Source organism: Mobula birostris, chromosome 28, assembly GCF_030028105.1.
Source record: "Mobula birostris isolate sMobBir1 chromosome 28, sMobBir1.hap1, whole genome shotgun sequence".
Taxonomy (NCBI): Eukaryota; Metazoa; Chordata; class Chondrichthyes; order Myliobatiformes; family Myliobatidae; genus Mobula; species Mobula birostris.
In genome coordinates this window covers 5,943,763-5,968,527 of record NC_092397.1, presented here as the reverse complement: position 1 = coordinate 5,968,527, position 24,765 = coordinate 5,943,763, and the positions used below count along the sequence as shown (strand labels likewise).

General features: G+C 49.6%; 1 protein-coding gene across 1 annotated transcript in view; it reads right to left on the bottom strand.

Annotated features, from left to right (window-relative positions):
* Positions 1 to 24,749, bottom strand: part of sf3b2 (splicing factor 3b, subunit 2) — a 78,444-nt gene extending 53,695 nt beyond the window's left edge. Inside the window, exons 1-5 of the mRNA XM_072245934.1 lie at positions 24,603 to 24,749; positions 11,312 to 11,358; positions 8,490 to 8,567; positions 2,375 to 2,599; positions 440 to 554 (exon numbers count right to left, since the gene is read on the bottom strand). Of these exons, the coding sequence (XP_072102035.1) occupies positions 440 to 554; positions 2,375 to 2,599; positions 8,490 to 8,567; positions 11,312 to 11,358; positions 24,603 to 24,702 (565 nt within the window). The 5' untranslated portion in view covers positions 24,703 to 24,749. The remainder of the gene's footprint in view (positions 1 to 439; positions 555 to 2,374; positions 2,600 to 8,489; positions 8,568 to 11,311; positions 11,359 to 24,602) is intronic.
* Positions 24,750 to 24,765: the final 16 nt, after the last annotated feature.

Genomic DNA, 24,765 nt, shown 5'->3' with positions numbered 1-24,765 from the left:
TGGCATCTGTGCTCGGACGGGGGCTGACCTCTGCCATTGGTGCTGCCCTCCAGTGTTCAGTGACTTTCTTCCCCTCCTACGGGGCGGAAGGGAGGGGGGTGAGGGACTTTCCACCCCATACCTGTCTCAGGGGCACAACCTTCGATCTATGACTCTGAGTGGTCACCTCTGCCATCTTCCAGGCTGTTTAACCCCAGTCGGCAACGTCAACCCTGAGGCCAACTCAGGTATCTAACAGTGGCGTGAATCATGTCACAAAGACAGACAGAACAGTGGTGGGGGGGGTGGGCGGGCGGGAGAGAGCATCCGACGCATACAGACCAGGGGTGTAGGGGACTGAAGAGACAGGTCAGACGCACATAGACCAGCGGGGGAGGGACGGGTCAGACACACAGACTGCAAAGCCTTGGGCCGGCAGTGTGGCGAACTGGCCGGTTACCTCGAGGTCCCAGCGTCGGCCGAGGCACGACCTCCAGGGGCCGAGGTCCCTGGTTCCCCTGCTGCATCTGGACCATCTCCTGCTGCTTCCGCTCGTGCTCCAGCATCGCTGCCGCCTGACGGGAGGGAGATAAGAGAGAGAGAGGAGACGGGTCAGTGGTTAGGAGACACGTGGCCCAGCCGCCTGCACAAGCACTCAAGCATGCAACTGAACCGCCATCGCCTCCCCCCTTAACCCCCCCACCCCAATTTACAGGCATCGTTCAGGGGCACCTCGTACCTCCACACAACTTGTGACCCTTGCAGGGAGAACTACGGACACGGAAACAAACTCCAACACTCAGACCTGTGTGTGAACTTGCGCACGGACACACACGTCTCATCGGCAGTCTTCCAGACACAAACACACACCCTCTCTCTCTCTCAAGCTTCCTTGAGGCATCTCCCTGCTACCCAAACCAGGCTGGAGGGGCCGCGGGTTACGCCGAGCTCGCAGGCCGCCCCAGACGGATCGTTTTACCCGCTTCTGTTGCTGAAGCAGCTCCTGATCCTTCACCTGATCGTCAAATATCCGCTCGCCGCCCTGGAAGGAGGAGCAGGTCACGAGGTCAAATGTGGCCTCCTTGACGCCATGTGCTGCTGCGTTTTACCCGGAGCGGCGCCCTCGTCTGCCGTGAGGTTAGTCACAGAGTGCGGACAGGTCGTACAGCCCCTGGGAAAAGCGGAACTCAGGAAAACTTTATTCCCGAGCTACCAGGATAGAGATCAGGAATACCACCAGGTTTGTCGCCACAGCCCCGCGCACCCTCCCCCCCCCCCATGAAAACCAACATTAGCTCAAGGATAGCTAAACCCACTAGCGGGACCACCTCTCTTCGTGGGGGCACTTACTGCGCCATCTGAAGGACCACCAGGCACGAGGAACAAACACCAGGAAAGGTGGACACACAAGACAAAGCTTCCCGGAAGAGGGAAGAGCTGGACACAGGGCAGATACAGCGGCAGTGGACAGTTACAGAGCCAGCATGCCAGCAATGAATGGGTGGTTCCTACAGCAGAGAGATGCCCCTTGCTGGGAAGATCCTGGTGGACGTGACTGTTTAACTCTTGGATTAGAATGTTTAACCGTGACACTCTATGCAGTTTCACAATTTATCTGTTTGTATTTTAAGTGGTTATATGCAAGGAGCTGCACCCCACCATCAAGCACCACTGCCTCGTACGCTTCCTTGTGGTCACCGTATGCATACGTAGTTGTTCAGTGCGTCACCTCGTTCTACCTCAATGCACCGCGTAACGATCTGATCTGCACGAACAGTGCGCAAGACAAGATTTTCTCTGTATCTCGGTCCGTGTGACAATAATCAACCAATTCAAGTCAAGTTGTTATACACATGTAACTGCTTAGTGTGCCCCCTAGTGGTCACAGTCTGTATATGCAGATCAGTGTCCTCTAGTGGTCACAGTGTGTATATGCAGTTGTTCAATATGTCCCCCTAGTGGTCACAGTGTGTAAATGCAGTTCAGTGTGTCCCCCTAGTGCCTATACTAGTATAACTCAGATCTTCTCTTGCTACTGTGTTATTTGTATAACTACTTTCCCATTGGTTAACCCTTTTCTGCAAACTTGAAATCAATTTTCCACATCTATGGGGATAAAATATCTAACCTTGAGGCACCATGCCACCTTAGCTCTATGTCTCTCTCTCTCCCCACTTGGTAGACCTCTATCACCATTCGTTTGAATTTCTAGTTCCTCGAACAATGCTTAATAAAGCGACCGGGAAGCAGAAGATCGTGTGTGCCTCTGTAAGCACCTTGGGTTACAACAGAATCCATCAGTCCCACACGGCCGTCACTCGAGGTCGATGTCCCGCTGCCAAATCACATTCTGAAACACCCCCCAACCCCCAGTACGCATCCCGGGCCCGGTTACCTGCTTGGCCCGCTCCTCCTGCTGGATCAGGATGGCGGCCTGCTGCTGCGCCAGCTTCAGCCGCTCCTCCTCGGAGAGGGCAGATGGGTCCACCGGAGACATGTGGATGCGGGGGCCCATCCCCGGCGGCACCACCCCCATGGGGAAGCCCATCTGCAGGCCCTGAGGGGGATGGGGTATGCGGGACATCCCCATCGATCGCGGGGGCATCTGCATCCCGGCCATCTGCGGAAGACAAGAAGGTGCCCGAGTCAGAAGCATTCAGCTCCGGTCGCTGTGTTAGAGGAAGGATGTGGAAGCTTCCGAGAGGGTACAGAGGAGATTTACGAAAATTCAGCCTGAATTAGAAGGCATGCCTTTGTGAGGATAGGTAGAGTGAGCCAAGGCTTTTATCTTTAAAGTCATGGAGCAGTACCACACAGAAACAGGCCCTTTGGCCCATCGAGTTCATGCCAAACCATTTAGACTGCCTACCCCCATCGACCTGACTCAGATCACAGCCCTACCATCCATGTATCTACCCAAACTTCGCTTAAACATTGAAGCAGAGTTCACAAGCACCACTTGTGCTTGCAGCTCGTTCCACACTCTCACAACACTCCGAGTGACGAGCTTTCCCCTCTCACTCCCCTTGAACTTTTCACCTTTCACCCTTAACCCAGGGGTCCCCAACCTTTTTTGCACTGCGGACCGGTTTAATATTGACAATATTCTTGTGGACCGGCCAACTGGGGGGGGGGGGGTTCAAGTAGGGTTGCCAACTTTCTCACTCCCAAATAAGGAACAAAAGTAGCAGTCAAATACGGGACACTTGTGTTTACCCCGAGAAAGACTACCATGACCATGAAGCCTTGTGCGGGCACCTGCGTGCGCATGCGTGACGTGTGCATACATGACATGCGCATGCGTGTACGTGTCGATTTTTTCCCCCTACAAATCGGTTTTGGCTTAATCTTCCCGAATCTGTTAAGTGAAACTACTTTCTACTTTATATAGGCTGTGTATCTATCACATCATTCCTGCTTTTACTATATCTTAGTGTTATTTTAGATTTTATGTGTTATTTGGTATGATTTGGTAGGTTATTTCAAGCTCAAGGAAAGGTGCAGCTGACTCATATCGTTTCCTCGCGGCCCAGTAGCACATGCTTTGCGGCCCGGTGGTTGGGGACCACTGACCTTAACCCATGAAATGTTGTTATTTTGCGCAATTTTGATTGGGGCAGACTGGCTTCACGCCCTGCAGCCAACGAACAACACAGAACCATAGAACCATAGAAACTACAGCACAGAAACCGGCCCTTCTTGGCTGTGCCGAACTATTTTCTGCCTTGTCCCACTGACCTGCACACGGACCATATCCCTCCATACACCTCCCATCCATGTATCCATCCAATTTATTCTTAAATGTTAAAAAAGAACCCGCATTTACCACCTCGTCTGGCAGCTCATTCCATACTCCCACCACTCTCTGTGTGAAGAAGCCCCCCCTAATGTTCCCTTTAAACTTTTCCCCCCTCACCCTTAACCCATGTCCTCTGGTTTTTTTTCTCCCCTTGCCTCAGTGGAAAAAAGCCTGCTTGCATTCACTCTAACTATACCCATCATAATTTTATATACCTCTATCAAATCTCCCCTCATTCTTCTACGCTCCAGGGAATAAAATCCTAACCTATTCAACCTTTCTCTGTAACTGAGTTTCTCAAGTCCCGGCAACATCCTTGTAAACCTTCTCTGCACTCTTTCAACCTTATTTATATCCTTCCTGTAATTTGGTGACCAAAACTGAACACAATACTCCAGATTTGGCCTCACCAATGCCTTATACAACCTCATCATAACATTCCAGCTCTTATACTCAATACTTCGATTAATAAAGGCCAATGTACCAAAAGCTCTCTTTACGACCCTATCTACCTGTGACGACACTTCTAGGGAATTTTGTATCTGTATTCCCAGATCCCTCTGTTCCACTGCACTCCTCAGTGCTTTACCATTAACCCTGTATGTTCTACCTTGGTTTGTCCTTCCAACATGCAATACCTCACACTTGTCAGTATTAAACTCCATCTGCCATTTTTCAGCCATTTTTCCAGCTGGTCCAAGTCCCTCTGCAGGCTCTGAAAACCTTCCTCACTGTCTACTACACCTCCAATCTTTGTATCATCAGCAAACTTGCTGATCCAATTTACCACATTATCATCCAGATCATTGATATAGATGACAAATAACAATGGACCCAGCACTGATCCCTGTGGCACACCACTAGTAACAGACCTCCACTCAGAGAAGCAATTCTCTACCACCACTCTCTGGCTTCTTCCATCGAGCCAATGTCTAATCCAATTTACCACCTCTCCATATATACCTAGCGACTGAATTTTCCTAACTAACCTCCCATGCGGGACCTTGTCAAAGGCCTTACTGAAGTCCATATAGACAATATCCACTGCCTTCCCTTCATCCACTTTCCTGGTAACCTCCTCGAAAAACTCCAAAAGATTGGTCAAACATGACCTACCACACACAAAGCCATGTTGACTCCCTAATAAGTCCCTGTCTATCCAAATGCTTGTAGATTCTATCTCTTAGTACTCCCTCCAATAACTTATCTACTACTGACGTTAAACTCACCGGCCTATAATTTCCCGGATTACTTTTCGATCCTTTTTTAAACAATGGAACAACATGAGCCATTCTCCAATCCTCCGGCACTTCACCCGAAGACAGCAACATTTTAAATATTTCTGCCAGGGCCCCCACAATTTCAACACTAGTCTCCTTCAAGGTCCGAGGGAACACTCTGTCAGGTCCCGGGGATTTATCCACTTTAATTTTCCTCAAGACAGCAAGCACCTCCTCCTTTTCAATCTGTACAGTTTCCATGGTCTCACTACTTGATTCCCTCAATTCCATAGATTTCATGCCAGCTTCCTTAGTAAATACAGACGCAAAAAACCTATTTAAGATCTCCCCCATTTCCTTTGGTTCTGCACATAGCCAACCACTCTGATCTTCAAGAGGACCAATTTTATCCCTTACAATCCTTTTGCTCTTAATATACTTGTAAAAGATCTTTGGATTATCCTTCACTTTGACTGCCAAGGCAACTTCATGTCTACTTTTAGCCCTCCTGATTTCTTTCTTAAGTATTTTCTTGCACTTCTTATACTCCTTAAGCACCTGATTTACCCCCTGTTTCCTATACATTTCATACAACTCCTTCTTCTTCTTTATCAGAGTTGCAATCTCCCTTGAGAACCAAGGGTCCTTATTCCTATTCAATTTGCCTTTAATCCTGACAGGAACATACAAACTCTGCACTCTCAAAATTTCCCCTTTGAAGGCTTCCCACCTACCAATCACATCTTTGCCAGAGAACAACCTGTCCCAATCCACGCTTTTTAGATCCTTTCTCACTTCTTCAAATTTGGCCTTCTTCCAGTTCAGAACCTCAACCCTAGGACCAGATCTATCCTTGTCCATGATCAAATTGAAACTAATGGTGTTATGATCACTGGAACCAAAGTGCTCCCCTAAACAGACTTCTGTCACTTGCCCTAATATTGCATCTAGTTGTGCTGGATTGAACGGAGCATTTCTGGACTATTTTGATGACTTTGTGGTTTGATGTTTTACACTGCGTTTTTCGTGCTTTCTTGCCCTTTGCGCAATTTTTATTTTTCTGCGTGCTGGGGGTTTGATGTTTCTCTTTAAACGGGTCCCATGGTTTTCTGCGTTTCTGGGCTGTCTGTGGGGACAATGGATCTCAGGGTTGCATCTCTGACCTCAACAGTTTTGAGATCTACCGTCACAACCTGATGCATCGCAGCTCGGTGCGGCAATGGCACAGCAGAAGGAATTGCGGAGTTGTGGAGGTAGACCAGCCTCGCCTCCGTCGACTCCTGTACTTTTCACTATCTTGAGAAGGCAGCCAACAGAATCAGGAAGCCATCTCACCCTCGAGATTCTCTCTTCTCCCCTCCTCCGTCAGACAGAAGATACAAAGGCTTACAAACACACACTCCACTAGGCTCAAGAACAGTTTCCATCCCACTGTTAAGAGACTCCTGAACGGCCTCCTGTACAAAAAAGGAGGACTCGGTCTATGCTATCGTGCCTTTGTACCTCATCATCTACCTGCACCGCACTCTGTAACCGTAACACTTTATTCTGCATTCTGCTTTTCCCTTTACATCAACTGTCCCCAATCTGGGGTCCTCGGGTTAATAGAAACATAGAAAATAGGTGCAAGAGTAGGCCATTTGGCCCTTCGAGCCTGCACCACCATTCAGTATGATCATGGCTGATCATCCAACTCAGAACCCTGTAACAGCCTTCTCTCCATACCCCCGATCCCTTTAGCCACAAGGGCCATATCTAACCCCCTCTTAAATATAGCCAATGAACTGGCCTCAACTGTTCCCTGTGGCAGAGAATTCCACAGATTCACCACTCTCTGTGTGAAGAAGTTTTCCCTCATCTCGGTCCTAAAAGGCTTCCCCTCTATCCTCAAACTGTGACCCCTCATTCTGGACTTCCCCAACATCAGGAACAATCTTCCTGCATCTGGCCTGTCCAATCCCTTTAGAATTTTATACGTTTCAATAAGATCCCCCCCTCAATCTTCTAAATTCCAGAGAGTATAAGCCTAATTGATCCGGTCCTTCATCATATGAAAGTCCTGCCTTCCCAGGAATCAATCTGGTGAACCTTCTTTGTACTCTCTCTATGGCAAGAATGTCTTTCCTCAGATTAGGGGACCAAAACTGCACACAATACTCCAGGTGTGGTCTCACCAAGACCTTGTACAACTGCAGTAGTACCTCTCTGCTCCTGTATTTGAATCCTCTTGCTATGAATGCCTGCATACCATTCGCCTTTTTCACCCCTGCTGTACCCAGGTCTCGTTGCACCTCCCCTTTTCCTAATCGGCCACCATTCAGATAATAATCTGTCTTCCTGTTCTTGCCACCAAAATGGATAACCTCACATTTATCCACATTAAATTGCATCTGCCATGAAGGAGTCCAGGCCATAAAAGAGGTCGAGAACCTCTGCTTTAGAGACTACAGGTCTGATAGTTTATAAGATTATGAGAGGCAGAGAGCATCTTCTCCCCAGGGTAGAAATGTCTACTATCACAGGGCATGTATTGAAGGTGAGAGGGGGGTAGGTTCAAAGGGGGATGTGAGGGGCAAGTTTTTTTTATTCAGAGAGTGGTGGATGCCTGGTATGGTGGTAGAGGCAAATACATTAGAGGCTTTTAAGTGATACTTAGATTGGCAAATGGATGTGAGGAAGATGGATGACTATGGACATGGCGTAGGTGGGGGGGGGGAGAGAATTAGTTTTTGAAGGTTTTTGATTTGGTTCAGCATAACACTGCAGGCCAAGTGGGCCTGTTCCTGTGCTGTACTATATGTTCTCTACGAAGGACAAAGTGGTAAAAGCTTTCTTTACAACTCCATCTACCTGTGACGCCACCTTCAATGAGTTACGGACCCGTATTCCCAGATCGCTTTGTTCTACTGCACTCCTCAGTGCCCTACCGCTCACCGTGTCAGACCTACCCAAGTGCAACACCTCGCACTGGCCCGCGCGGAGATCGGCCTCACCTGTCACACGTACATCGAAACGTGCAGCAAACGGCGCCGCAGCTTGCACCAGGCCGAATCCGCGAGGGTCGTGCTGGGCAGCCCACCGGCATCGCTGCGCTTCCGGCGCCGACCTGGCGTGCCAACAACTCGCTTACCCTAACCCGCACGGCTCTGGGACGCGGGGGGGGGAAACCGGAACACCCGGATGATACCCGCGCAGAAACTTCTTGCAGACAGCGGCGGGAATTGCACCCTGATCTGAGATCGCCGGTGCTGTGAAGTGTGTTAACTGCTACTGAGCGAGACTCCAGTAGCCAGGATACAGGGGGTGGGGAAAAGAGTGTCCTGTTGGAGTAGCATAAACTCGCCACTGCTGTAATAAGGAAGCTGAACACCTCTCTTTTTAGGGAACTCTCTGGTAACCCGGGCTCTGCTTTGCCCCGGAGGCCAGTTTCTCTCCCCGACAGCTTCACGACAGCAGGCACTTTCCCCCTCTGCTCCGCCAGTTCAGCTCACCTGCCCAGGCATCGACGACATGGGGTGCCCCTTGTCCAGCTCATCCTTACGCACAGGACGGTTCAGGATGGTTCCGGTCTGCAACACAGAATCAGAAGCAGGTTTAATACAACCAGCAGGTGCAGTTAAATTTGCTAACTTTGCAGCAACAGTGCAATATATAATAATAGAGGAAAAAAGCTGGACTATTGTAAGTATATATAATAAAGGCATCCATTAGTCTTGCGAGACCACGGAGCTGCGCCTGGAAAGTCTTCACTCTCCAGGGCGCAGGCCTGGGCAAGGTTGTGAGGAAGACCGGCAGTTGCCCATGCTGCAAGTTTCCCCTCTCCACGCCACCGATGTCGTCCAAGGGAAGGGCATTAGGACCCATACAGCTTGGCACCGGTGTCGTCGCAGAGCAATGTGTGGTTAAGTGCCTCGCTCAAGGACACAACACGCTGCCTTGGCTGGGGTTCGAACTCACGACCTTCAGGTCACTAGTCCAATGCCTTAACCACTTGGCCACGTGCCCACTACGTAAATATATAAAGTAGTTAAATAAGTGAGAAAACAGAAATAAAAAAGTAGTCAGGTCATGTTCGTGGGTTCAATGTCCATTCAGAAATTGGATGGCAGAGGAGAAGAAGCTGTTCCTGAATCGTTGAGTGTGTGTCTTCAGGCTTTTGTACCTCTTCCCTGATGGTAGCAATGAGAAGGGGGATTCCCTGAGTGATGGGGGTCTTCAATTTTTAAGGCACGCTCCGTGACGATGACCTGGATCCCATGGAGAGTAGGGTCCACGATGGAGCTGACAGAGTTTACAACTCTCTGTAGCTTTTTCCAATCCTGCGCCACCCCCACCCCGCCCAATACCAGGCAGTGATGCAGTTAAAGGTGCTCACCGCCTGCCAGAGACCAAGGGAATCCAACTGACCTCAACCGTGACGGGGCAGAGGGCCAACACCTCCCTCAAACCAAACTCGGCCATCAAGGAAACAAGTGACTGGAGCAACAGCAACCACAAGTGGTGGGTTGTGCAATATAAATAGGGGAGGTCCTTATCATAAGACCACAGGAGCAGAATTAGGCCGTTTGGCCCATCGAGTCTGCTCCGCCATTTCATCATGGCTGATCCAATTTCCCTCCAGCTCCAATCTCCTGCCTTCTCCCCGTATCCCTTCATGCCCTGACTAATGAAGCTCTGCCTTAAATATACCCAATGACTTGCCTGTGGGGGAAAAAATTCCACAAATTTTCTGGCTAAGGAAATTCCTCTTCATCTTCAAAATGCTCTGGCTAAGGAAATTCCTCTTCATCTCCGTTCTAAATGGATATCCCTCTATTCTGAGGCTGTGCCCTGTGATCTTACACTCCCCCACCAAAGGAAACACCCTCGCCACACCCACTCTATCAAGGCCTTTCACCATCCGGTAAGTTTCAATGAAGTCACCCCATTCTTCTGAATTCCACTGAATACAGACCGAGAGCCATCAAACGCTCCTCATATGATAAGCCTTTCAATCCCAGAATCATTCTCGCAAACCTCCTTTGAACCCTCTGCATGCCAGCACATCCTGGATGAATGGTCTTGTCCCCAAACGCCGACTGCTTATCCCTCTCCATAGATGCTGCCCGACCTGCTGAGTTCCTCCAGCGTTCTGTGTGTGTTACTACCCTCTTCATGTGATGTGGTAGACCAGTACAGGCCCTTTACCCACGATGTTGTGCTGACCTTGTAACCTATTCCGAGATCAATTTAACCCCCCCCCCACCCGCATCTTTCATCCATATGCCTCTCTAAGAATCTCTCAAATACCCCTAATGTATCTGCCTCCAGATCCACCCCTGGCAGCGTGCTCTACGCGCCCACCATTCTGTGTACAAGAAATATGCCTGACGTTCCCCTATGCTTTCCCCCAACCCCCTTAAAATTATGCCCCCTCGTATTAGCCACTTCCTCCCGGGGGGGGGGGGGGGGAAGAGAGAAAAAGTCTCTGGCTGTCCACTCGATCCATGTCTCTTATTTTGTACACCTCTAACAGGTCACTGCCGATCCCCTCTCTGAGCTCGCTGAACCTCTCCTCACAAGACGTACTCTCTAATCCAGGCAGCACCCTGGCAAACCTCCTCTGCATCCCTCGCTGAAAGCTTCCGCATCCTTCCTAAAGGGCGACTAGGACTGGACAGAATATTCAAAGGCATAAAACGCTGGAGGAACTCAGCAGGTCAGGCAGAGTCTACGGAGGGGCCTCAAAGCCGACGTTTCTGGACGAGACTGGATGCCTCTCCACAGATGCTGCCTGACCTGCTGAGTTCCCCCGGCATTTTGTGCGTGTTCCTCTGGATTTCCAGCACCTACAGAATCTCTCTTGTGCTTATGATATTCCAAGTGTGGTCTAACCAGGGTTTGGGAGATACGTAACATAACTTTGCAGCTCTGGAACACCATCTCCCAACTAATGAAGGCCAACACCCCATAAAGCTTCTTAACCACCTATCAACTTGTGTGGTAACTTTTCAAGAGATTGACATGGACTCGGATATCCCTGTTCCTCCACACTGCTATGAATCATCCCATTTGCCCCATATTCTGCCTTCAAGTTTGACCTTCCAAAACTTTATACTTTCCCCCATCGAACACCATCTGCCACTTCTCAGCCCAGCTTGGCCCTGTTCCACACCATCTATGACAGAGCACTAGAGGGCCCTGGTCTCCCGAACGCTGTCATGCACCCAAGATCGGGAGGCGCAAGTACAACTGCCCACGCCACGAGCACACGGGCGAGTCGGAAGCCAGTGGCAGCCACCGAGAAGGCATCAGCGGGTGTGGACGCACTCACTTGTAAACTGTACTTCTTCAAGCGCTCGATGAGCTCCTCCCGTACACCTTCCAAAACAAAGACACAGGATGTTAGAGCAGAGAAACTGCGACTGGCAGAAGCCCCTTCCCACTGCGATTTCAGCACTCAAGTTACAATGCTCCATTCTGTAGTACTTTTCGGAAAGACAGCAGTAACAGGGGACCCCCTCCCCAGGGTTGGGAAATTCACCCTTACAGAATTCACAAATCATCATCCAATCAACCAACATGTATATTTCTCTCCTGGAGCCTCAGGTCCATCATAGATTTATGGGAAGGACGTGGAAGCTTGAGATTGGAGATTCACCAGGTTGCTGCCTGGATCAGAGAGCACGTCTTATGAGGAGAGGTTGAGCGAGCTGGGGCTTGTTTTCTTTGGAGCGGAGGAGGACGTGAGATAGTGTACAAGACGACAAGAGGCATAGGTAAAAGTGGACATCCAGAATCTTTATCCCCAGGGTGGCAATGCCTAATACAAGAGGACATATTGGACTATATCCACCACCACCTGCTGCTGGGCATTGGTGTCTCCACAGCAGGCCATGATGCAACCAGTTAGGATACTCTCCAATGTGCACCAAGAAGCTTTTAGTAACATTCCAAAACTAGGCAAATTTCCAGGAAAGTAGATGTGCTGTTGTAGGGGGAAGCTTAGGGGAAATATCTTTTTCCCTTTTCAATACTTTTATTATTAATTTCTACATAAAGAATGCAGAGCACAAGTATATACTATAAGATAAAATAATACCAAAACAGTCGAATCACACTTGCAATCTCATTACTCCATATTCATGTAAATTAAATCACAATATTGAAATATGATAATTTTATTATTATACAGAAAAAAAATTTAAACCCACTACCAAGATCAAAGCTGCTTGGTAAAGAAAGAAAGGAGGGAAAAAAAATCTTTATCATATAGTGAAATATGTTATTAGCCAACATCTGTACTTTAACAAATCAAAGATTTTGAAAATAGCTCAAAAATGGTCCCCAGGGGAAGATCAGAAGACCTTTTTTGGCAAGTGGAAGGTGTTGCCAGGGGTGGTGGTAGAGGCAGATACATTAGGGACATTTCACAGACTCTTAGATAGTTCAAAGTAAACTTACTACCAAAGCACACATCACCATACACAGCCCCAAGTGTCATTTTCGTCAAGATCCCAGATTGTTCCCAGATCCCAGAATGCCATTTCCAGTACACAAGTGTAAAGGAGAATTAAAAAATTGTTACCCTGGATCCGATGCAGCAGAACCTCCCCCCCCCCCCACCCCACCCCCAGCAAGGTAAAGAACACAGTAATAAAAGAAAACAATAAATATAAATTCATAAGATAGCTTATAGACATAGATTGATTGCATGCCTGTAAAGTTACGCTAGGCACAGGAATGTCTGTATGCAAGGCAGGAGTAAACAACCTGGGGTCCACAGACCGCTCGGTTAATTGCAGGGGTCCACGGCATAAAATAGAGTGGGAAGCCCTGACAAAAGGGGACTTGGACAAGAAATGGTAAAACAGTGGTAGAGGGGTGTATTAGTGCAGGGAGGTGTTGATCAGCCTTACTACTTGGGAAAAGTAACTTTTTTTTAAAAATGAGTCTGGTGGTCCTGGTGTGGACGCTACGTAGCCTCCTCCCTGATAGGCACATGGATGAAAGAACAGTGGAGGGTTATGTGGCAGGGGAGAATCAGATTGATCTTAGAGGAGGTTAAAGTGACAGCGCAGAGCTGTGAAGCAAAGAGTGCAACCACATCACGGGCCGAAGGGCCTGTACCGGACTGTTCTATGTTCTACATTGGGCAGCCTCTCCTGCTCTCTCCCTCTGGGACAGGGCCTCCCAGCAATTTTTATGCCATGGACCCCTACCATTAATCAAAGGGTCCGTGGACCCCAAATTGGAAACTCTGTTCTAGGATCGCAAATTATCCACACATCAGATTTAGCCCAGTACGTCACGGGCAAAGTCCTCCCGGCCATTGAGCGCATCTACATGAAACGCTGTCGTAGGAAAACAGCATCCATCATCAGAGATCCCCACCATCCAGGCCAGGCTCTCTTCTCACTGCTGCTGTCAGGTAGAAGGTACAACAGCCTCAGGACTCGCACCACCAGGTTCAAGAGCAGTTGCTACCCCTCAACCATCAGGCTCTTGAACAGAAGGGGAGAACTACATTCACTTGCCACTCCATTGAGATGTTCCCACAACCAGTGATCTCACTCTTTATCTTGTTATCTCAGGTTCTCTTTACTTATTGACAGTGGTCCCCAACCACCGGGCCGCAAAGCATGTGCTACTGGGCCGCGAGGAAACGATATGAGTCAGCTGCACCTTTCCTTGTTCCCCGTCACTCACTGTTGAACTTGAACATAGGGTTGCCAACTGTCCCGTATTAGCCTGGACATCCCGGATATTGGGCTAAATTGGTTTGTCCCATACGGGACCGCCCTTGTCCCGTATTTCCGCCGCTAAGGTAGAGCGTTCCTGTGAAACCTTTCGTGCCGAAATGGCGTGAAGCGAAGAAGCAATTACCATTAATTTATATGGGAAAGATTTCTGAGCGTTCCCAGACCCAGAAAAAAACCTACCAAATCATACCAAATAACACAAAACCTAAAATACCACTAACATATAGTAAAAGCAGGAATGATACGATAAATACATAGCCTATATAAAGTAGAAATAATGTATGTACAGTATAGTCGGGAAGATTAAGCCGAAACCGATTTGTGGAAAAAAAAATCAGTACATACACGCATGCCCACGTCACATACGTGCATGCGCACACAGGTGCCCACCCAAGGCTTCATGGTCATGGTAGTCTTTCTCGGGGTAAACCCAAGCATGTTGTATTTGACTTGCTACTTTTGTCCCTTATCTGGGAGTGAGAAAGTTGGCAACCCTAACTGTAAAAGACATGTTGAGGTGAGTTTAACCCTACTTGAACACACCCCCGCCCCCCAGTCAGCCGGTCCGCAAGAATATTGTCAATATTAAACCGGTCTGCGGTGCAAAAAAGGTTGGGGACCCCTGTTTATTGCTATTTATTTATTGCATTGACACAGTTTGTCATCTTCTGCACTCTGGTTGATCTTTCATTGATCCCGTCATAGTTTCTACTCTATAGATTTGCTGAGGATGCCCACAGGAAAATTAATCTCAGGGTTGTATGTGCACACGCACTCTGATAATAAAAGTTACTTTGAACATTCTAGGTTTGCAACCTGCAGGATTGAAGACAAACCAAGGTTGGAAATCTGATCTGAAACAATCTCTGAACACTGCCAAACAGAGCTGGTTATCACTACAGCAGGCAGAAGCCGGAGGTCCATGAGCCAGTCCTCATTAGGGGGTCGTTAGGCGGACAGGGGCAGTAGCTTGGTGCTAACATATCAGAGGCTGTGTCCTGGGACCCCATGTCCACGCCAGGGTGACGCTATAGCAGAGCTGTGTTCTGCCCACACTCTCGTACGGGTCAGAACACTGGCGCACGACAGAGAACGGCCTTGCCAGGATGTCGTCATTCCACACCACCAGCCTCCGGCAGACCCTCCGTATTTTCTGGCCAAGGAAGTTCTCCGACCACGTCCTGTTCCTTCAGCCTCACCGAGGGGGCATGGCCACAATCACAATGAGGAAATGCTGGCGATGGACTGGCCCAGTGATGAGAAGTGAGGCCGGCTCCATCGTCAAGACAGGGCTTCACCGGACCCCTGGAGGGCGGAGGAAACACGGGAGACCAAAGGACACCATGCCATTGAGGCAGAAATGAGGGCCCTGACCCACACCTGGGCACTACAGAGAAGATGGCCGAGGACAGACAGAGATGGAGAAACACACATAAAAATTGCTGGTGAACGCAGCAGGCCAGGTAGCATCTCTAGGAAGAGGTACAGTCGACGTTTCGGGCCAAGACCCTTCGTCAGGACTAACTGAAAGAAGAGTTAGTAAGAGATTTGAAAGTGGGAGGGGGAGGGGGAGATCCGAAATGATGGGAGAAGACAGGAGGGGGAGGGATGGAGCCAAGAGCTGGACAGGTGATTGGCAAAAGGGATACCAGGCTGGAGAAGGGAGAAGATCATGGGATGGGAGGCCTAGGGAGAAAGAAAGGGGGAGGGGGACAGCCCAGAGGCTGGGCAAGGAGAGTAGTGAGAGGGACAGAGGGAGGAAAAAAGAGAAAAAAAGGGAAAGAAAAAAATGGATGCGGTACGAGGGGGAGGTGGGGCATTAGTGGAAGTTAGAGAAGTCGATGTTCATGCCATCAGATTGGAGGCTACCCAGACGGAATACAAGGTGTTGTTCCTCCGACCTGAGTGATGCAGGATCTTCATTGTTGACCCAAGCACCAGAATCAGCAGGAAACAAGTTGTCCTGGTACCAGCAACTTCATTTCCCATCACTAGTAAGCCATGAGGAGATGGTGGTGAACAGTCTGGCATGGACCAGATGGGGCAAAGGATCTTCCCTGTGCTCTACAATTCTACCCGATCCCTCCGCCTTTTTTTCTGGTGGAGTACTTCAGATATCAAAGATCACTGAAGACCCTCTTTCAGAACTCCTTCCTCTCACCTTAAACCTGCCAAATACCTCTACCGCCGGGGGAGGGAGAAGAATAATCTCGGCCGTCTGCCCTACCAGGACGCCACGTAGCGGCAGCGGTTAGCTACGACGACTTCAGGCGTTCGAAGTTTCGAGCTTAATTCGGTGTCCTCTGGACGGAGTTTGTACGTTCTCCCCGTGACCGCGTGGGTTCCCTCCCACAGTCCAAAGACGTGCCGATTAGAAGGTCAATTGGTCACTGTGAATTGTCCGGTGATTAGGTGGGTCGCCGGGCAGTGCGGCTCGCAGGGCCGGAAGGGACTTTTCTCCGCTGTATCTTCAAATACTCATTGACCCAAAATGTTAGATTTTTTAGATTAGATTATGAGGACACACAGTCCTCCTTTACTGTCATTTAGTAATGCATGCATTAAGAAATGATACAATGTTCCTCCAGAATGATATCACAGAAACACAAGACAAAACAAGACTGAAAAACTGACAAAAACCAATTATAACATATAGTTACAACAGTGCAAAGCAATACTGTAATTTGACAAAGAACAGACCATGGGCATGGGAAAAAGAAAAAGTCTCAAAGTCGCTTGAAAGTCCCATCATCTCACGCAGACGGCAGAAGGAAGAAAAACTCTCCCTGCCATGAGCTTCCAGTGCCGCAAACTTGCCGATGCAGCGCCCTGGAAGCGCCCGACCACAGCCGACTCGGAGTCCGTCCGAAAACTTCGAGCCTCCGACACCGAGCACCATCTCTGCCGAGCGCTTCGACCCCAGCAACAGGCAATGCTGGAGGAACTCAGCAGGCCAGGCAACAAGAGTACAGTCGACATTTCAAGCCGAGACCCTTCGGCAGGACTGAGAAAGAAAAAGATGAGGAGTCCTGCCGGAAGGTCTTGGCCCGAATCGTTGACTGTACTCCCCCCACTCCCCATTGATGCTCCCTGACCTGCGGAGTCCCTCCAGCATTGTGTGTGTGTGTGTGTGTGTGTGTGTGTGTGTGTGTGTGTGTGTGTGTGTGTGTGTGTGTGTGTGTGTGTGTGTGTGTGTGTGTGTGTGTGTGTGTGTGTTGCTCGGATTTCCAGCATCTGCAGATTTTCTGTTGCTCCTGCCTGACCTAGTTATTGTTCTAAGCATCTCCTGGCTTTGTATTACCACCCATCACCGTGGTGCTGAAGACCAGCTAAATGCAAGCTGGGATTGTATGGGGTGTCCAGGGAGGGGTAGCAGCTCTGGTGAAGGGGCTTGTCGTGTCCATTCTGGGGCAGCTCGCTCACCTTTGGTCCCCACCGGACACTCAGCTCTCCCCTGTGGCTCCAAGTAGCCATTTGCATGGGATAGCAACCCACACCCCGGTACTCCGCTTCCACAGGCAAAGTAGCCAGCGGGGCCTCGTAGCCCGGGGGCACGCCTGTCGTAGCACGCGAAACCAGCTCCGTGCGGACGAGATCAACGGTGACATCCAACGGCCAGGAGTTGAATTGAATTTGTTTCAATCTTACATCCGTCCCACGACGTGGGGGAGTAAAAATTTTTGCATAATGACTGTGTCGCAATGTAGACTTGTGAATTTAAAAGTCTAATGGCTTGTAGAAAGAAACTGTCTCATAGCCTGTTGGTTCTTGCTTTAATGCTGTGGTAGCGTTTGCCAGATGGAAGCAGCTGAAACAGTTCATGGCTGGGGTGGCTGACGTCCCCGACAATCTCCCAGGCCTTCTTCACGTGCCAGCCGCTGTAGATGTCCTCAGTGAAGAGAAGCTCACATCCACAGATGCGCTGGGCTGTCCGTACCACTCTCTGCAGTGCCCGGCGATCAAGGTTGGTGTAGCTCCCGTACCATGTTTTACAAGGACAGTGAAGGGCACACACGGTCCGGAAGATGCCTCGGCCATCCGCAGTCTGTGACGACCTTTCGCACCTCCAGATCCTGGCCTCCAAGGTCGAGGGAGAGGAACTGCCCTGGTGCAGCAGATCTTCCCCGCGCAGGTCTGCTGCCATCATCGGATACGATGGGACAACCACCAAATCGGAGCCCGCACCGCTCTTCAAATCGCAAAAGGGATACCCCCTTCAGGAGGGCGATACAGTGCAGAACAGGCCTTCGAGCCACTCCGCCATCAGCAACCCCGATTAACCCGAACCTAATTGTGGGACAATTCGCAGCGACCAATTAACCTGCCCGGTACGTCTTCGGACTGTGGGAGGAAGCCGGAGAAAACCCACACACAGAGACTCCACTGAGTTACTGCCACCTTCCTGTCAGCTTGAGCCAGTCTTGCCATTCTGACCTCTCTCATTAACAAAGCGTTTTCACCCACAGAACTGCCACTCACTGGATTTGTTTTGTTTTTGTTTTTCACGCCATTCTCTGTAAACCCTAGAGACTGCTGTGCATGAAAATCCCAGGAGATCAGCAGTTTCTGAGATACTCGAACCACCCCATCTGGCACCAACAATCACTCCACGGTCAGAGTCACGTTTCTTCCCCCATTCTGATGTTCGGTCTGAACAACAACTGAACCTCTTGACCGTGTCGGCGTGCTTTGATGCTTCTGAGTTGCTGCCACGTGATTGGCTGATTTAGATATTTGCATTAACGAGCAGGTCTACCAAATAAGGTGGCCCACCTAGTGTACAATATATCTAAAAGTATATCTTTATCGGCTTTCAAAGGCTAGTCCTCGGTTTGTCTGTCCTTTTGTTTTCACTTTAAAAGCCAAAGTAAATTTATTATCAAAGAGATTCATTTTTGAAATACAGGAAAACATTGAAATACAATAGAATTTATGAAAAATATTCATAAAGTCTGATAAAGTAAAGGCATCCGTTAGTCTTGCGAGACCACGGATCTGCGCCTGGAAAGTCTTCACTCTCCAGGGCGCAGGCCTGGGCAAGGTTGTATGGAAGACCAGCAGTTGCCCATGCTGCAAGTCTCCCCTCTCCACGACACCGATGTTGTCCAAGGGAAGGGCATTAGGACCCATACAGCTTGGCACCGGTGTCGTCGCAGAGCAATGTGTGATTAAGTGCCTTGCTTAAGGACACAACACGTTCCCTCGGCTGGGGCTCGAACTCACAACCTTCAGATCACTAGTCCAATGCCTTAACCACTTGGCCACGTGCCCACTCCTTGCAAAATGGTGCCAGGAATTGAACTCTGAACTGCGCAATGCCCCGGGAAGCTGCAACGGCGTCACAGAAACCACTGCGGCCCCCAATCTTACCGGGGCAGGAAGAGGGATGCAGGGTGCAAGTTCACAGCGGCCCCACTGAAGATGCTCACTAGTTTTGTGCGGGTTGAACAGCCTCCGCGCTGCAGCAAAAAGACCTGGAGACGTTGCTGGAATTACACAGGGACCCCAGGTTACAGATGGCCACACAGTTTGGTACACACATCATCTAAAACCTTTGATTAGCTTTCGCGGTCGGGGAGCCAGACAAAGACGCAGCTTTTAACAACAACTAAAAATACCCACATACGTATGGCCACTCGTCACATCCTCAGGCTGTGAAAAATCTGCCCCGTTTCAGCTTGGTCTTGACACAAGTGCACAGGAGATCCAGCAGACGCAGGAAATCCAGAGCAACACACACACTAAACGTCAGAGGAACTCAGCAGGTCAGGCAGCATGTATGGAGAGGGATAAACAGCCGACGTTTCGGGCTGAGACCCTGGGACGGAAGAGGGACGAAACCACAGTAAGAAGATGGGATGGAGTACAAGCTGGGAGGTGATAGGTGAGGGGGAAAGTGAGTGCGTGGGGGAGGGCCAATAAAGTAAGAAGCTGGGAGGTGATTGGTGGAAGAGGTAAAGGGTTGAAGAAGAAGGATTCTGATAGGAAAGGACAGTGGACAGAGAAGGAGGGTCACCAGAAGGAGGCAAGAAGAAGAGAGGGAGGGAGAGGGTAATCAAAAATGGGTGGGGGTGGGCTACCTAGACAGAACGAGATGTTGCTTCTCAAACCGGAGTTTGACCTCATTGTGGCAGCAGAGACGACCAAGACAAGGCACACCAGAATGAGAATGGGTGGCCACTGGGAGATGCTGCTTCAGTGGCGAGCGGGGCGACAGTGCAGAAATAGAAGCTTTGGCCAATAAACTGAACCGTCACACGGCCAAATACAAAAGCCATTCGGCCCATCAAGCCCACTCCTGGTGCTCAGCAAGTTCAAAACTGATCGGCGACGCAAACCCTGAGGCGGCAGGGACCGCAGATGCAGGAAGCAAGAGAAACGAACCTGAAAGAAGTCAGCACACCGAGCAGCATCTGCAGGAGAGGGAAGGAATTTTCAGCATTACGGGTTTGGGACCACCCTTAAAACATCCAGCGTGGCCTGCTGAGTGCTTGCACGTTCTCGATGTTCATTCTACCATTCATTGGCGCTGGCAGGCGGGATGTGGATTTCCCTGAAGTAAACAGAACATTCTGGAACATACACATCACAGTTCACTCACGGAGCAGTGAGCTAAACACTGGCCTGTCTCTTGCCTCCAGCCCTGACATCCCGACATTTTAATCTGGCCCAGCGCTCAAATCGGACAAACCGCCCGAAGTTTGGACGACTTAAGCGCCTGGTCAGATTGAAAATCTGGTTTGGGCGTCGGGGCCGGAGTTCAGCTCGCTGTTCTGTGAGATTTACTTCTGCGCTGAACTGAGACCGTGGCCTGCAACTAACGGGCTCCTAGCTCGGCTATGACCGACTACTCACTTTGCACATCCCAGCCCCAAAACAATCCCCAGCCACCAAGAAAAGTGCCAGAGCTAGACTTAAACACCCTCCAAAGAATGAAGTCCTAGCTTGGAACATAGCCCTCTGCAACACAGTACAGGCCCTTCTGCCCACAATGTTGTACTGACCTTTTAATCTAACCCTTCGTTCCTACATGGATCTCCATTTTTCTTTCATTCATGTACCAAGCCAAGAGTCTCTTAAATGTCCCTAATATATCTGTTTCTACACGTGTGGGCAGGTGGCCCAAGTGGTTAAGGCGTTCGACTAGCGATCTGAAGGTCGTGAGTTTGAGCCCCAACCGAGGGAACATATTGTGTCCTTGAGCAAGGCACTTAATCACACATTGCTCTGCGACGACACTGGTGCCAAGCTGTATGGGTCCTAATGCCCTTCCCTTGGACAACATCGGTGTCGTGGAGAGGGGAGACTTGCAGCATGGGCAACTGCCGGTCTTCCATACAACCTTGCCCAGGCCTGCGCCCTGAAGAGTGAAGACTTTCCAGGCGCAGATCCATGGTCTCGCAAGACTAACGGATGCCTTTAATCTGTTTCTACCACCACCCCTGGCAGGGCATTCCACCACCCTCTGTATAAAAAACCCGCCTCTGGCATTCCCCACCCCCCAATAATTTCCTCCAATCACCTCCGTAGCAGTTAGTGCAATTGAAGCTCAGGACATCAGAGTTTGGGGTTCAATCCCGATGCCACCTGGTGTCCGTCCTCCCCGTGGGATGCGGAGGCGTCCTCCCACAGTCAGAGGACATGCAAGTTAGTAGGTTATTGCAGAGCGTCCTGTGATTAGGCTAGGGTTAAATCAACGGGGCAATTCAAAGGGCTGGGAGGGCCCAACCCGCTCTACGTAAATAAAAACTCCTCGAACTACAATCCGTACATCCTTGGATGGAACGACTAGCAAATTTCAATCTGTGTACAGCCAGCCCTCTGTATCCGCAGGGGTTTGGTTCCGGGATGCCCCCGGGGATACCAAATTCCACGAATGCTCAAGTCCCGTATATAAAATGGCATAGTATTTGCACATAACCTGCACATCCTCTCCTATACTTTAAATCATCTCTAGATAACATAATACCTAATACAACGTAAAAGCTATGTAAATAGTTGTTATACTGTATTGTTCAGGGAATAATGACAAGAAAAAAAGTTTGTTCATGTTCAGTACAGATGCAACCATCGTAGCTCCTCTGGGAACACTGATGCTGCCTTGGCATCAGCCGATACCGATTCTCCCGTGATCTTTAAGTTCTTGAGGCTGTAGTGCTTTACATAGCTAGCCAGCCATCCCTTACTAACCTTAAACTCCTTCCTCTCACTCACAACACAAGTAGCGAACGAACGAGATGCGAGGTGAGCAATGCTCAAACAACGAGTAATACTTTTAATCATCTCCAGGTTGCAGTACTCTATGCTCCCTCTTCGCCTTTGAGGAATTGCTTCGACCATTTAATTGCTTTTTAGGAGCAATTTTTCACAGGAACGAAGGGTGCACACAACACAAGTAGCAACCGAACGAGACGCCAGGCGAACAATGTTCAAACGACGAGTGTTGGAGAGAGAACTTCCGGGTTTTTTTTCCCCCCGATCGCAATCCGCGGATGCGGAATGCACGGACAGTCATAGTCATACTTTATTGATCCCGGAGGAAATTGGTTTTCGTTACAGTTGCACCAAAAATAATATAGCAATAAAACCATAAATAATTAAATAGTAATATGTAAATTATGTCAGGAAATAAGTCCAGGACCAGCCTATTGGCTCAGGATGTCTGACCCTCCCAGGGAGGAGTTGTAAAGTTTGATGGCCACAGACAGGAATGACTTCCTATGACGCTCTGTGCTGCATCTCGGTGGAATGAGTCTCTGGCTGAATGTACTCCTGTGCCCAACCAGTACATTATGTAGTGGATGGGAGACATTGTCCAAGATGGCATGCAACTTGGACAGCATCCTCTTTTCAGACACCACCGTCAGAGAGTCCAGTTCCATCCCCACAACATCACTGGCCTTACGAATGAGTTTGTTGATTCTGTTGGTGTCTGCTACCCTCAGCCTGCTGCCCCAGCACACAACAGCAAACATGATAGCACTGGCCACCACAGACTCGTAGAACATCCTCAGCATCGTCCGGCAGATGTTAAAGGACCTCAGTCTCCTCAGGAAATAGAGACGGCTCTGACCCTTCTTGTAGATAGCCTTGTGGATTTGGAGGGCCGAATGTATTAAAAACATCCAGAGAAAGACTCTTGCTTGCCCAGAGTCATTGAGATCTCCGGCCAACACAAACAACTTCAAATCACCAAAAACTACATTCTTCAGTGCGCGCACTGATGGGAGTGAAACCGTCTGCTCAAACCCAGGCTCGCAAGTCAAGTGTTTTTGTTGTTTAACTTCAGACCAGGGTGTAAAGCACAGGAGTACATACAATAACCGAGGGAAGTAAGAATTAAATCCCCAAATGAATTACACATAGATATCAAGTATTTTCCAAGAGGACCACAATCTTGTTGTAGGGTTTGCATACTTGCGTGCCTCAATGACCCAGAGAGCTATGCCGGCTAGAGTCAGGGCTTTAAGCTTTGGCTCTTGGTAGGGTCACCCTTGCCAAACAGGTCAAAGGGTAGAGGTCAGACTGGGTCCACCGGTCCTCCAGGTTCAGGGGTTCAGCTCAGGGCCGACAACCCTGACTGGTCAAACAAAACTGTTACAAAAACAGCAATGAAGGATCCTCCTACATCTGCGGGCGACGGTATTCCTGGGCGGGAGGAGAACCAGAACGAGGAACGGAAGGAGAGGCAGGTGGAGAAATTGTCGGAAATAGGAGAAATCGACATTAATGCTGTCAGGTTGGAAGCTACCCAGGCGGAATACGAAGTGCTGCTCCTGCAATCAGTGGGGCCTCAAATGTAGCAGCAGAGGCGGCCAGGGACCTCAGTGAAGAGATGGAATCAGCGGTTTGACTGAAGGATGAGGACTGATCCTGCAGAATCCCAATCTCATTCTTCAAGCTGAAGAACACACAGCCAGCTCGCACCGCAACTGACCAAATCAGTCGGGCAAAAGAACTTTATGCCTCACTTTCTGAATAGTTTAATCCATTTAATGAGACCGCAGAAGAATACTTTGATCCTGAAGGGTTAGATTCAAGCTCATAAAGCCAGTGAAAAATCAGCACCCCACACCCCTATCAGTGACCCCCACTCCAGCCCCTCTGAAATGGGCAATCCTCTCCCCAACTCTCTCTCTCCTTCCCCCCCACAGGGGAAGGGCTCAATTCCCCCCCCCCAACTCCAGTGAGGGCTGTGCTCTCTTGCTCGCCCGTCTGATAGGACAAAAGGGTAGACCTCACCCACCCACCCTCATCTCCTGCCTGACAGGGGCAATGCTCGCTCTCCCCACCTGCCATTCAGGTGGTCTGACAGGGTCAGTGCATCTCCCCACCTCTTGCAGCACCCTACCCCTCCAAAATGGGCAGTATCCAGAGACCTCACGATCTCTTTTATCCTCCCAAAGCAATAATGTCCCCCTTCTACTCCCCAATTATCACCAACATGTTACGAAGTGACACGGAGGCAAAAATGGCTCACTCACTCCTTACAAAATTAATTTGTTTCTACAGATGTTTAAAACAGCTTACAATAACAGGGCAGTTCATTTTTAAACAGGCGCGCATGCCTTTCGTCTTATTGCACGCTTGGGGTTTAATGATTTCACCGGTTAGGCTTATTAGTTGTATGGATTTATTTTAGTAAGTCGTGTTTACTTATCGTCTTTCAAATGCGATGAGTAGACTTCTGGGCCGAAAGAAGGACCTGGGGGTAACGCTGCCTATCCTGTCTCTTCTCCCCACCCCTCAGCCTACAGGCAACTGGCCGCCAGGAACGCGAGCTCCAGGCTCCGGATGCCCCTAGGCCGCAGTATAAGCCTCGGTTACGGTTACGACTTCTCCGGGGAGCCGGCGGTCTGGTACCTTGTGCGGGGAAGCCGATCTCGCTGAGCTTGGCCTGGAGTTCTTGGATGCTCCACGTCCCCAGTTCGGGCACATCCACCCCGGGCGGCGCATCCGCCATCTCGCTTTCGCCACTCTCACCGTGGCAAATGTCGCCGCTGATTCAATCAAACCTGTTTATCGC